The sequence below is a fragment of the Paramormyrops kingsleyae genome, chromosome 19, assembly GCF_048594095.1.
Source record: "Paramormyrops kingsleyae isolate MSU_618 chromosome 19, PKINGS_0.4, whole genome shotgun sequence".
Taxonomy (NCBI): domain Eukaryota; kingdom Metazoa; phylum Chordata; class Actinopteri; order Osteoglossiformes; family Mormyridae; genus Paramormyrops; species Paramormyrops kingsleyae.
The window spans coordinates 13,362,248-13,375,910 of record NC_132815.1 but is presented as its reverse complement, the minus strand read 5'-3'; the positions used below and the strand labels follow the sequence as shown (position 1 = coordinate 13,375,910).

Sequence of the window (13,663 nt, the reverse complement as noted above, 5' to 3'; positions counted from 1 at the left end):
TTTCCGAAGAGCCGTGCTGGGCGTGATGGGGCCGCGGTTGGCCGGCACAGGGGCGGCCGCAGAGGATTAGAGTATACAATAGCCGTAACAAAAGGCCAACAGCTGATCTCTGCGAAGCAGAGCGGGTGACAAAGCGGTTAAGGCACGCTGCTGGCTAACAGGCAAACAGGCAGCTAATGCAGAGAAAAGGCTCTGGGACAGGAATAACTCTCCCTCTCCCTCCCTACCTCCCGCTCTCGCTTTCCAAGGCGGGCAGTCAAGAGGATCCAAAATACCAATACCCTTTTCTCCTTGACATTGTCTTCTCCTTACAGTCAGCATTTTGCTGCCCTTTTATAGTAAAAATGGTTGGAGAAATTCCTTGTAGGAATATTCTTAGCAATGACCCCCCCCCCCCCCGCCCCAGTCCACCTAACCCTCCTCCGGTGCTGGGACTGGCCCGGGACATTGGCTTTTGTCCCCCGCGTGGCTCGTCAGCCGAACAGGCAGGGAAAATTAACGGCCGTTAAAGACCCGAAACAGCGAATGTCTTCAGGGGACAGTGCTGCTATGCTCCGGAGGGGAGTTGCGCACTAGTAATAGCCATTCAGCAAAGGTAGATTTAACCGGAACCTTGTTTTAGCCATGACAACAGATTATTATTGTTATTTTTTTAGACAGGGGGCCCGTGTGGGTGGTCACATTGTGTGTTGGGGGGGGGTGTTAGTTTGTGCAGTCAAATAAAACATTCTTTTCGGGGTGCGAGCAAGCTTCTGAGGTGGAAGGATGGAAGATATCTGTAACCTTTGTAACCGCCCCGCCCCCCTGCCCCACATCACAGCACCCATTGCCTGCCCCCCGCCTGCCCCCCCCCCCTCCATGTGACATTCATTCATCAGCCAAGCGCGCCGGCGAGCCCCTGCCTTGTGTTCCAGCGGCCGCCACTAACCTTGGTATGTCCTGACACCTGTGATGAGTTTCTGCAGGACGCGGGAGGTGAGCGGGCTGCTATGTCAGGCTTTTGTTGTGCGCCGCAGCGGCTGGGGACAGTCAGCATAATCAACCAAGTGACCCCTGAAGGGGGAGGGGGAGGGAGAGGGGGCGTGTGTGTGTGACTGTGTGTGTGTGTGTGTGTGTGTGTGTGTGTGTGTGACTGTGTGTGCGTGACTGTGTGTGCGTGTCTGTGCACATCCAAGGTAGGTGTGTGAGTATATGAATGTGGATGGCTTTGTGTGTGCGGGTGTGGCTGTGTATCTGTGTGTATATCTGTGTGTGTGTGTGTGTGTGTGTGTGTGTTTGTGTGTTTGTGTGACTGTCCCAGGTCAGATGAGAACAAGACAGATTCATGTTTACACTCTGTCCACAGATAAGCGGTTTAGATGTTCAAGGTTCCCGAAAGCACCAGCAAAGGACTGGTCTGCTTTTTCAGTCCTTGGGGGGTGGGGGGGGGGGTTGTCTTGTTTATCTTTTAAGCTGCTTCTTGACAAAACTCGTGTTCAGTGACCACAACTTGCCCAACGTGGCAAGTGATGCCATTGGCTACAGTACAAGCCAGTGTCACAGCTAGCACTGGGGTTAGCAGTAGCTCGAAGGTTAGCATTAATGCTAGAGTTAGCTTTAGCACTCAGGTTAGTGGTAGCCCAGTGGTTGGCATTAGCACAGGGGTTAGAGCTAGTGCTGAAGATAGAGGGGAAGGTGTCCCGCAGACGGATCCCATACCATGGGCTTAATCCTGCCTTGCGTTCAGGCAGTGGTTAATATGGGTGTAAGGAAAGGGAGCACAGGATCTATGGACTGTTCAGAGCTGACTCACGGATCTAGCGTGCGGAGGGTAGGGATGCCTGACAGGCTGGGGAGGGAGGAGCTGGGATGGATTTGAGGCCACGGAGGTGGTCTCCTGATGCAGGAATGCTGGCGAAGGTGAATTCGCCCCTGGGGATGCAGTTAGCGGAGAGGCTGCGACTTGAATGAGGCATTTGGTGCATTAACGTTGGGGCCATTTGTGTCCATGCCGTAAGATGCTCATCGTGCGCGGCTCCTCATGCGCGGCTCTTCGTGGCTCTTTGCGTGCGCCTCTTCGTGCGCAGTGGTATCCCCACTCCGCTGTTTGTTCTCCTCAGATTTACGACGCCCACACCAAGGACCGTGTGGCCCTGACGTCGCTTACAGGCCTGCAGCCCGGAGGCTTTTATCTGCCGACCCCCCCCGCCTTATCTGACAAGTTTTACAAGTCATGTGCACACATTTATGTCAAGAAAGAGGAAGCTGGGGGCGAAAATCGCGTCAACGTCCTTCTAAGGCCGTGAGAACGAGTGCCGAGCCAGGACCCTCCAAGGCAGGGTGTCCGGCGCACCCCACACTACCTGAATAACCGGCACGGCAGTACGTCACCCGGTGTCCTTTTCCAGGGCTACCCGAGGGCACGAAACCGACTTCACGACCTGTAAAGATTATGGGAGGGGGCTTATTGACAGAGAAGCTCGCTGCGGATGGGAGGTCTCCCCGCCTCGGGTCGCGCACCAGAGACTTGGGGTTGAAACCGAAAACTTTCCCTAATGTCACCGTCTCCTTGTGTGTCAGCAGGTTCCGGAACGGTTCCTGGAGGTGGCGCAGATCACGTTACGGGAGTTTTTCAACGCCATCATCGCCGGCAAGGATGTCGATCCTTCCTGGAAGAAGGCCATCTACAAGGTCATCTGCAAGCTGGACAGCGAGGTCCCCGAGATCTTTAAATCCCCCAACTGTCTGCAAGAGCTCCTGCATGAGTAAAGACTTAACATCTATCCGTTTTATTTAAAAATTTTTTCTTCTTCTGTTCCTCTGAACATACGAAGTAGCATTCCTGATATGAAGATATATGACTAGACCTATAGCTACTTTGGAAGAAGCTAACCTTTCCCTCCTTGATTCCTTCCTCGGAAAGAAAAAAAAAAAGACTTTTAGGACCTTTTTTTTATTTTCTACTTGACGGTGTGAGTCCCGTCCCCCCACCCCCACCCGGGATGATTGCCGACGGGATGATCGCTCTTTCCGCAGACACTGGGCAATCTTAACCGGTAACCTGCTGAGCTGAAATTCTCTTTATTACCGGGATGGCTCTGTTTCCGCAACAGACGCGGAAGGTGTGTGACGGTTTAATGTGAAATAGGGCATTACATTTATAGATTGTATAGATGTAATTATTTATTATTACTATTCCCATCATCATGATTACTATTATTAGTCAGGAGGCGTGGCGGCTGAATGGGTCGTGTCGCTACCTCATACCTCCATGGCTGGGGGTGTGAATCCTGCCCCTGCCCTTCGTGTGGAGTTTGCATGTTCTCCCGTGTCACACAGGTTACCTCCCGCGGTCCAAAGACATGCAGATAGACTAATTGGCATCCATAAATTGCCTGTAGTGTGTGTGTGCGTGTGAGTGCGCGTGAGTGTGTGTGTAAGTGCGTGTGCGCGGGCGCGTCCTGTCTCAGAGGGGGGGTACGTCTACCATGTGCCCTATGCTGCTTGAGATAGGTTCCAGGGACCCTCCCCCCCCCACCCCAAGACCCTATATTGGATACGCAGGGGGTGGGTGGGTTATTTTTATTATCAATGTAATTATTCATCTCTACATTAAATAGACTATTACTTCAAGGAAAAAAGTATAGAAATTCTATGTAAGAGAAAAGTGAATCTGCAGCTGGTTGGGATACGACTTTCCCTCCACGGATCGCGTACCCATGTGCCCCTTCGGAAAGACGGGAAGCCCACGGCAGAGTTAGCTAAGCAAGGTGGGCTATTCCTACCGCACCAAGTCTGATTAATAAAATGCTTTTCCGCTGAATGATCTCTCCCGTCGCACCAGATACACAAGTGCGAGTGTGCGGTCGGCCACGCTATCGTTACTTTAGTTTTCCCAGACGTGAGGACCAGAGGGCAATAATTATATCACGATAATTAATTACTTAGCTGCCGCCGATAAATGCCAAGCTGTCAGAGAACAATTACAACGGATATTAATTCGAAATTTAACGGCCCCCTCAAAGACTGTTTGTATCTCAAGAAGTATTAAAACATCCTTGCACTTATGAAAATGAGATTTATTTTTTGACAAAGGACTTTCATATTCAATATGCGACTAATTCAAAAAGGCAAAGTCTAATTTTGTTCAGTCCATCTCTTAGATGTGATTATGGACATTTTATAAAGTACAAACAAAATTTGTTAAACATAATGCAACCAGGAAAAGAAACAAAATCACCAGCAGTTGATAATAAACACTGAAACATAATGTTGCAGGAGGAGGGTATAGTGTGTTTTGATATAGTTAATTTTGTTTTATTTTTCTTTTAGTATCTTTTGTTTTTTATATCTGTTTTCGTCAAGACCAAGAATTAGGAACAAAATTTCAGTTTAGATTTTTTTTTGTCTATAATGTGTTTTTTTCTCTGTTTTTCTTTTCAGTTAAGCAAAGTTCACTTAATCCGTTTTATAAACCACCCCCCCCCCCCTTTGCGTCCCACCTCCACCTTGACTCCCCCCAGGTTATCACTGGAAAGATAAACGGCTGCTCACTTTACCCACTTGGTCAAATAGGGGTTAGTCATGGCGGAGATAAGAGTCCAAGTTCATTGTGATTCATGGCTGAATCTCCAGTAAAACCTGTTTTGTGTCTCCCTCTGTCTGCCAGGACTAGTGCCATGTTCACTTTCAGGTCTGTCCACCACCACCCCCCCCTCGTTTTTTGCCCCTATGCCTGAATACAGAGGGCAAAAGTCCTCCCTGTGACCTCCATAAGCTCTGCGTTTTTTTTTTCCTTTTTTTGCATTTAGAAATAAAGCTGATGAACCGAAATGCGACGTCGCAAATTACCGTCAGCACAATGCCTTAAAAACCTGCTGACTTCTAAATTAGCTGGTGCAAGGCCTGCGAGGACGCATGCAGGAGAGCGCCGCCTCTGGACAGTGCGAGACTGAAGAGAACCGACACAGTCGCCGTAGGGGGGGGCCCGGAGGGGTTTTAAAATATAAACACGCTAATCACACATCACCTCCGTTAGTCCTTGAAAGGTGTAGCATTAATTAAGACGGTTAAATGCTTAAAAATGTTCAGGAATAAGTTTGTTTCCTAAAAGTGCAACATGGCCTGCTGCTTAGTGTGAACCTGGGTACAGGGTGTCCTGTTTGAAAGCAGAGTTCTGTGATGGAATCCCGTTCCAACCTCACAACTCCTTTGCGACCTAAATGCTCACAGATTCGTTCTTTTTAATTACTTATAAAAACAGCGTTCCATGTTTTATTGGCCCCTACCCTCTGCAGGTTTTTATTGGTCGATGAAACACAGAAACAACACAGTATTTGAGACGGCGGGGGTTGGGGCGGGGTTCTCTGTAAAGTAAATGAGCACAGTGTGACGTGACCGTACCCATCTACGCACCTGGCCCTCTCCCCTCTCTGCCTCCACGTCGGGCCCGATTCGGTAATGAAAGCTGAAAGCACAACACCTTTGCCACCGGCTCTTCTTAGCCTCCATCCTGAAACACCAGCAAAAGGTCCTTGTGCCTCCACCTAAGCAGTGCAGACTCCATCTTGTCAAAAGTCCTCCACCCCCGATGTGTACAACTGCTCTTGTGCCTTCTATGGCTGATAAAACTCGCCCTAAGTCATGTGACATCACCGTCGATCGCCGCGACTGCACCACACGCGTCTTTATTTCGTTTCTGGCTTCCCAGCTAAACGATAGCTATGCATTTGATCGTCTTTTTTGATAACAATCATTAAGGAAGTGTATATTTGGTCAAGCCTTTTTGGAGAGTGACATTTTTAGAAACCATTTGATAAAGCAAAATATTTTTTCCTTAATTAAGCAGCGTTCAAAATGTAAAGATTCTTGTAGGGTTTTTTTTCTGGTGCAAAATTAAATTTATTTTGCTTATTGATGTAGCATAGAACTATGTTTAAGAGTTTGAAAAATGTTTGAAACACTTAATTTTGCCCTCTTTCCTGTATATTCACAGTTTTTTTTTTGTTGTTTTTTGCTTATTTTGTTGTAAAGAGGTTGTTTTATTTGCATTTTATATTGTACTGAATTGATGTGGTATAGAAAAAAAATGCTTTAGTATAAAATGTGATACTAGAATGTTTTAAGAAGGGAATTTTTTAGTGGTTTTTTTTTTCTTTTCTTTTAATGCTGTTTGCTCTCTCTGGTTTGTGCCTCAAAGTATTATAATGACCGTGGTTACAGTCGGAGATTGGGAAGGGGTACAAAAAATATTGGGGGAGGTAGCTTTTCAAATAAGTGCAACTTTGGTTAATCTCCTGCTGCTTTCTGAACAGCCTGTCCGTGCATGATAGGTCTCTCCAGAGTCAGAAGTGAGGCTGTCTTTGAATTACTAGGCCATAGTATTGCTGTGCCACAGATTCTCTTTCCCCTGTTGTAATTTTTATTACGAGGGATTCATGGAGGCCCCTAACTATATCTGCAGTGCCCATTAGGAGGATCCTGATTTCCAGACTGTCAGCGGTGTCGTTCCCGTTACTGGGCCTTAACCCAACCTGCACCTTCAAAGGGCAGAGTTGAGTCCATCTCTCTGTACGTCTGTTGGGATAACAGGTGCATCACGTGACACTGTAGCGACCCCCCCCCCATCTGGTGGGCAGTCCGGAGGCCGTTCGTGGTGGAACGTTGTGGCGTTGTGGCTTCTCGAGTCCAGCTATGGGCGATTTGTCTGCGCTGTCCCACCTGCAAAGACATTGCATAGGTAGCAACATCCAAATACGGAAATACAGAAATACGGAAATACACGTTGTATTTTTGTGCGTGTGGGTGTGGCGGGGGTAGGGGGGGAGGGGCAACTACCCAGCGAAATGTGATTACATATATCCTCTTATTTTCTCCTGTTAAATTATACATTTTGCTGTATGTTGAAAAGAGGTCACTTTTCCTGCTTTTTTTTTTTTTTTTTTACTGGCCCTGATATACATGTAAATAATTAATAGGAAGTGAACAACCACTGCCTCTATATTATTTTGCTATATGTTGTAAATAGCATTATTATTATTATTATTATTATTATGCTTTTGTATTCAATAGTTTGATTCCTGTGCAGTAATTCCACCTGACATTGACCTGACTTTATATAACTCACGTATGTATATGACGACGATACATTGTCATATACATATGTTATGCTATACATGATACAAGCTAAGTTATATTACCGTTATATAGATATTGATTTTGACTGTGGTTTTTTTTTTTTTGTCAGTTTTTGTCATGCAGATTTTACATAATTTATTGTTTTAATTTATCCTAATTTATTTGATGGTGTACTTTTTTGATCAAGGATGTACTGTAATACTATTTAGTAGAATCAGACGATATTAATGAAGCCCTTTCAATTATTATGAAACAAAAATAAGTAAATACATAAATGCATAAATAAATAAAATAAAAGTACAAGTACCCTTGGAGTTTAAGATCCAGGGCAGCTTGGCAGCTAATTGAAGAAACAGAAATTGTACTTTTTATTTGCTTGAAGGAGGGAAAAAGATGAGAAAATATTATTTTGTGTGTTTTAAGCATTTTATATACTATCCAGACTTTTACCTTTGCTTTGTACCACCTACGAAACGGTAGTTCTACCGCCTCGTGTGCCTTCCATCTTTTCGGAACTGAATGTATGTGCAGTATATTATGCAAGCTTGTGCAAAATAAAAACAAATCCCAAACTTTTCGGCTTCGTTTTCCTTTTTGGGTATTATTTTCAGTCGCCTTCCGAAGCCATACCGGCGGACCTAAATACGGAACGATCGCGCAGACGTGACCGCGTCAGGCGTGCAGACGCATAACGCGGCGCTCCTGGTCACACCGCTTACTCACATTCACAAGCCTGTGAAATATGACATGACAGCCAAGATCTATTTCTTTATGTTTATACTGCAGGATATGTAGATACGTATGTACAACGTTTTATGAGCACCCTGTCTTGATTGAAGTTTCTGTGTTTGCGATTTCATATTTTCATGTTGCCTTAAATACTTGAGTACTTTCCTTTGCGTGCGGTGAGGTTTAAAGCTCCGAGTATATAATTACTTGTTATCCTAGGAATGAGCTGCAGTCCTTTGTATACACTGTAGTTTGTAATATTTAGATGGTCGAGGGGATCTTTAATCAGATACTTATATTGATTAATATACACATATACGTTTCACATTGCCGGTTCGCGTTGTACTCGGTATTTAATATTTTTCACTTTAGTTACGCATCATCAGTAAGCTTAACGTCTAATCCTGTATCTTTACTTTATATTGTTCACATGATATAACACGTATTGTTCACACGTTGTTTACCATGTAACTAACTGTAGCATAGATTAACGTCCTCCCGTCTCTAGCAGAATCAAAAGTAATAGACTCCTGATTATTGTGAATGCAATCAAAAATCTAAAAATGCTTAAAGTCTTGCATTATGTTTGGTTACTTGTGGTTAAGGTTGTCATCGTTGGGGTTAGGGTTAGGGCTATGCCCATAGAATAAAAATGAATGGAAAGTCTTTTCTTTAATTCCTTGTGTCGCACAGATTTTCTATTCTGGTTTCATCTCAAAGTCCAGAGACATGCAGTTTTGCTGAAGGACATTTCTGCACTGCCCATAGTGTGTGATAATGTGTGAAAGTCTGCATGTGCTCTGTGATGGTCTGGCATCCCATGGACATAAGACCCTTGTCTTGTGCCCTATACTGATTCTAGGCCCTCCTGAAACTCCTCCAGGATAAGTGATTAGAAGATAAATGTTGCAAGACAAAATAAGGAAAATAAAGAAATGATTTGTTAATCTAGTTTTCTTAACCTAATTGGTATCTCTAAGAGTGCCCATAAGCGATTGTGTTTGAGTGTGTATGTCCTCAAAGGACTGGCATCCTGTCTGGGATTATTTTAGTTTTATCCCATATGTTGTATGGGATTGATCTCAGGATCCCAGTGACCCTTCATTGGATAAGTGTTTATGGAAAATGGATGGATGGCTTCCTTAACATGCTATATTAGCTAAACAGGTAGACCAGGTGGATAGCTGCAGATGACAGTAGCTTGATCAGCTTTCCTCAGTCACAAAAGTACTATTTTGTAAATAACAATGAATTTCAAATTGGTTAAAAGGTTATGATTCTCAAGTCTTTTATCACAAGTCCATTAATTAGGTGTAATAATTTGTGCAGAGTGTCTGTGAATGAGTGAGATAGAGAGGATGCACACATACATATGAAGACGGAAGTTAATGGATGTCTTGATAAACAGAACCACAAATCTTTTACTATTTTATTAACAAGCTGAGAAATTATATGTGTTTAGACTTCGCCGACTTTACGACACCCCCAGACAGATACAGCTATTCAGGATAAGATATGAAATATTGACAGATGTTTATTGACTCTTGTAATTGTCTGATGTGTCTGTGTCATGCTGCTCGATGGTATTACTGGATAAATATTATTAGCAGGCCAGTGATAATTCTCCTGGCCTGGTTTATTGTAGAGAAGAGTTCAAGGTTTCAAGTTTGCGTGCCGCAGCTCAGAGTGTAATAACACAGAACCGTCCAGTTATTGATGGATTTGATGAGTAATTATATGCTTTTAAAATAATCTGTAATAATGTAATAATTCAAAAAATGGGGCTGGGCAAAGGGGTCTGGGGAGGGAATGCCGATTGCAGCCAGTGGGGGTGATTTATAGATATTTATAGGCGGAGTCTTGTGGCAGGGTCGTACAGGGGTGAGGTAGGGAATGTCACTCTTCTCCATAACGATGAGCCAGACAGCAGCTCCGGGTGTGGGGGGGGGGGGGGGATTGGGGGGTGGCCCTTCTGTTTGATTTCATTGCGCTTTCCAAAGCCACCTCTTAATGGCGCCACAATAAAACAGCTGTGTTTATGTTGGCCGGCTCGGCCCAGAAATACTCGCTTCCCGGCCTTCTCTAAATGACAAAACCACGCAACATCGCTTCCGTGCCGTATCAATCGTAAAACGGCAAATTAATCAAAAAATATGAGCTTCACTTTCATTCCTATGGTTTATTATAAAAATAACAAAAATTGAGTGTGAGTGATACTAATTGGAGCCACACTCACTGCGGTGTGAGTACAGGAGCTGAGTATCAATATTCAGTGAGAACCTCCTCCCAGTCCTAAGATTAAAAAGACGAGATCAGTTAGGATGTACGTGATCCTGTTTCCCGTGTACGTACATGACCACCTTGTTATCCCAGGAGCACAAGGCCTGGCCCCACTCGACTTCAGATGGACCCCCTGTCTGACCAACGCTTTCCCTCTTGTAGGATGCAAAGGAAAGCCTGAAATGGCGAAGGCCACACTGATCTCCCGCGTGAGCCTGGTGGGCTTTAGCGCCGGACCACTCAGCGTTTGGCTCCATCGGCCCAGTCCACGAAGGGGTCTTAAACCGCGTGACGACCCCTGGAACCACCTGCCGTCCCACCGCCCCGTCTCCAGCAGCAGCCCTGCAGCCCCTCGCACCCAGCCGAAGAGGCGTCCTTTTTTATTGTACGAACAGTCTGCTCTGCGATCAAATACCATCTGTCGCTACATCTGAACGGGGCTTTAACATCTGCGCCTTGCACTCTCGACAAAGCTTTAAAATCCAATTCGCGACTTTCACAGCCCGGTGCCTGGATGTATATGTATTTGCTACCTTCCCCAAATCTTCCCCCTAATTTTATGCAAGTGATGAGAGGACCCATTGGGCGATTTTTTTTTTTTTTTGGTGGCTTAATTCGTAATCTGCGTGCGGTGGGTAGCCAGGAGCAGAGGAAACGGCAGATCCTGTCGGGAGCAGAGGACAGTAATGGTGGTGGAGGGAGCGACTGGGGGGGGGGGGGGGGGTGAACGGCTCTTCATAAGCACACTTCCCCTTGCCAGGCACCGGGCCCGACTCCTGCTAGCAAAATGCCTGAAAGCCGATCATTCACTGAAGCCCTATTAGGCTAAATGGCGCTAAGGACAGGATAGCAACCGAGGGGAGAATTGGGCCGATCTGCCGGCGCGCGCTTGAGCAAAATGTCCCTCAGAGGGCGGTACGTCGCACATGCCTCTGAATTGACGAACCTCGGGCCAAACCGACAGCAGATGTTCCGGCAGCATGCTGACGCGAGCGCCGACAGCATGGCACTAAAACCCAGCCTGGAAGCTGGCATGAACTTGGAGGTGGGAGGCACCTAAATGTCCCTCTGCCTCATTTAAGGCCGAGGGGTGGTGTCTTCTGTCAAAGGTGACAAGTCGGAGTGCCGAACAGGCCTGGGGGGCAGCTTGTGTGTCATTCCCCAAAAAACTGTTTAATTCATAAAAATTGAGGATGATCAATATCAACTCACGTTAGATTTATCTCACGGGAAACGTTACACTTGAACAATGTGCATATATAAGAAAAAATATTTTTAAACTTTGCTCTTCGTCATGATGGATTGATAATCGAATAAACACTTACAAAGTGGCCCAGAGGCATAAAATATAGAAACGCGCAACTTTATTTTAAAAAGTGTCCTCTTTAGAAAAGAAACTAGTGAACTTTGCGGCAATAAATCTGTGGAGGCAACGCTTGTGAGTAAATAGGAAGAAATCGGTAATAAGAATAGAGGTACCAGATGGCTTAGCGACACCTAGTGGCAGGAACCTGAACTTCACGCTAATCGCCATTGTAACCGCATTAGCGGTGGTGGCAAGGTTAGACCGCAATGTGCCTTTTTTATTAACAGCTTTCTAAGTCCATTAAAAAGACACCAACGTCTTTACAACAGAAACCACAAGGGCATTAGAAGCTACTGGCATTTCCCTTTCAGTCAGATTCCTTTCGGAAGTTTGTACTATTACACACCCGCGAATTCCCCGCAAGTCAAACGGGCTCCCGTATTATGTATCAGCCTTTTAGTCCTGCACAATAAGCTTCTTCAGACCGTAATCACTCAGCGAACGGCTTGTGCCCGTGTGCTGTGAGCTGGTTTGATTTTTACGCATTTCATTCGTTTTTTTCCAGGTCGCGTGCTTGCAGAGAGCACGTGACTGCAGCAGGACTCGAGGATTAAATAGCGCAGAGATTCGAAACGTCCCGTTATGGACTTGGCCCTGAAGTCACTCTGTATTATGTTTCTTCTCCCGGATAAACATTCTCGACTTATTATATTTTTTATTGTAAACTATTGTTTTGCCTGTCACGCATAATCATCAATATTAGTATTATCATTATAATATGTTTTTGTTGTTATCTAAGCTCCAGGCTGACGGGATAAGCAGTACGAAGACAGATGGACTGTAATTACCATTAACAACGAAAATAAAATTTTATGGAACAGCTAATAGCTAATTAATTAGCTATTAAGACTCTTCAGTATTTAATGGTATTTTCAGGTGTGTTGTTAACACGTGTATGCTTCCAATTATACATTTTGCAGCTGGATTGAAATCGATTTCTTGTTAGTCTTCTTTCTGTCGTCGTCCCCCCCCCTCCTGACTATCCCCCTCCCTTCTTTTTTCAGAAGCAGATTCCAGTTGGACAGATCACTGTGCTCTCTTTTATTCTTGCCGAAATGTGGAAACCCTACCCAACTGGAGAGTTAGTAGCTGGCGAGGGCGGCCTGAGAAGTGGCAAACAAAGGGGACACATTTTAATTGAACTACGGGCCAAATTGCCAGCTTCAGACCACAGCTGCGAACGCGGAAATTATGAATAAAAGGAAAAATTCCTAAAACATGTCCTCTTCCCGTCATATGTTTTACCTTTGAGCAAGCCCTCATAACGGTTGATGCAAGAACGAGTAAAAAAATAAGATTTGGACAGCTGCGCATTTAAATATTGCAGAACTGGCCCATGTCACTGCAATGGTTGTGCAGTGACCGGCTCAGAGTGGGTGTTGGACCTGGGGTGCCTTTTGGCTTGGGGAAGGGGAGCGTGAGGGGTAGCTGGCTGCAGCCTTAAAGCAGAGGGGGTCCTTTAATTAATTTAAAGGAGTCGACTGTTAGCGCCGTGCTAAGGAGCCTCCGCGGAGAAGGGCAGGGACTCCGCAGGAGGCTGACGGACGGGCCTGCAACAGGTGTTTGCCCAGGGGCTAAAAGGGACACAAGGAGGGGGGTCTGGCCATAACCAGCTCCCGCCTAATTGCATTGAGCAGCTCCAAACGCCTCGCGTGCAGCACGGCAAGGCTGGGGCCTCCGACTCCTGTAGGACCGGTTTGCCATTGTAAAATCCCTTCTGGATATTTCCCCGGAACAGCACAGCCCCTAGTCCTATGTGGGGCGAGTATTAATCAAGCCGAAAGCTCTTTTTCAAAAGACTAACATGCTCTTCCAGCCATTCGGTCAAAAGTTCCCCATCTCTAAAAGACGAATGCATTCCTACTTTTTAATCTCTGCTATTAAAATATACATAGGAGTTATCCAGCTCTGCACACAGCTAGTGTTTTTTTTTTTTTTTGCTGAAAACTGCAAATTCCTGACAAAACAGTACATTTATTTCTGTTTTCTCATTGAACTGGACAGTGTGCAGGCCCAGAACTTTTTGGTGACCGAACTACCATGGTTCAACTTAGACGGGACGGGCACCACCTGCTCCCGGGACACCATAAAGATTTACCGGTGATTATCAGTGTCCCAAAGGTTTGGTAAGTGAGGCTGATTCATGGGGGCTTTTGCGGTTGCCCTGACGAC

General features: G+C 45.5%; 1 protein-coding gene and 1 long non-coding RNA gene across 5 annotated transcripts in view; both read left to right on the top strand.

Annotated features, from left to right (window-relative positions):
- The window catches only part of LOC111841251 (prospero homeobox protein 1-like), a 50,925-nt gene extending 44,151 nt beyond the window's left edge, over nucleotides 1-6,774 (top strand). For all 3 annotated transcript variants that reach the window (XM_072702915.1, XM_072702913.1, XM_072702914.1), the window contains one exon: nucleotides 2,563-6,774. In XM_072702915.1, the coding sequence (XP_072559016.1) occupies nucleotides 2,563-2,748 (186 nt within the window). In that variant the 3' untranslated portion in view covers nucleotides 2,749-6,774. The remainder of the gene's footprint in view (nucleotides 1-2,562) is intronic.
- A 1,047-nt stretch (nucleotides 6,775-7,821) lies between these two features.
- LOC111841253 (uncharacterized) lies at nucleotides 7,822-12,652 on the top strand. Of its 2 annotated transcripts, XR_002837628.1 has the most exons (4): nucleotides 7,822-7,915; nucleotides 10,288-10,510; nucleotides 12,231-12,367; nucleotides 12,496-12,652. It is a non-coding gene; the product is annotated as an uncharacterized lncRNA (long non-coding RNA). The 2 variants fall into 2 exon arrangements; XR_002837629.1 differs by lacking the exon at nucleotides 12,231-12,367.
- Nucleotides 12,653-13,663: the final 1,011 nt, after the last annotated feature.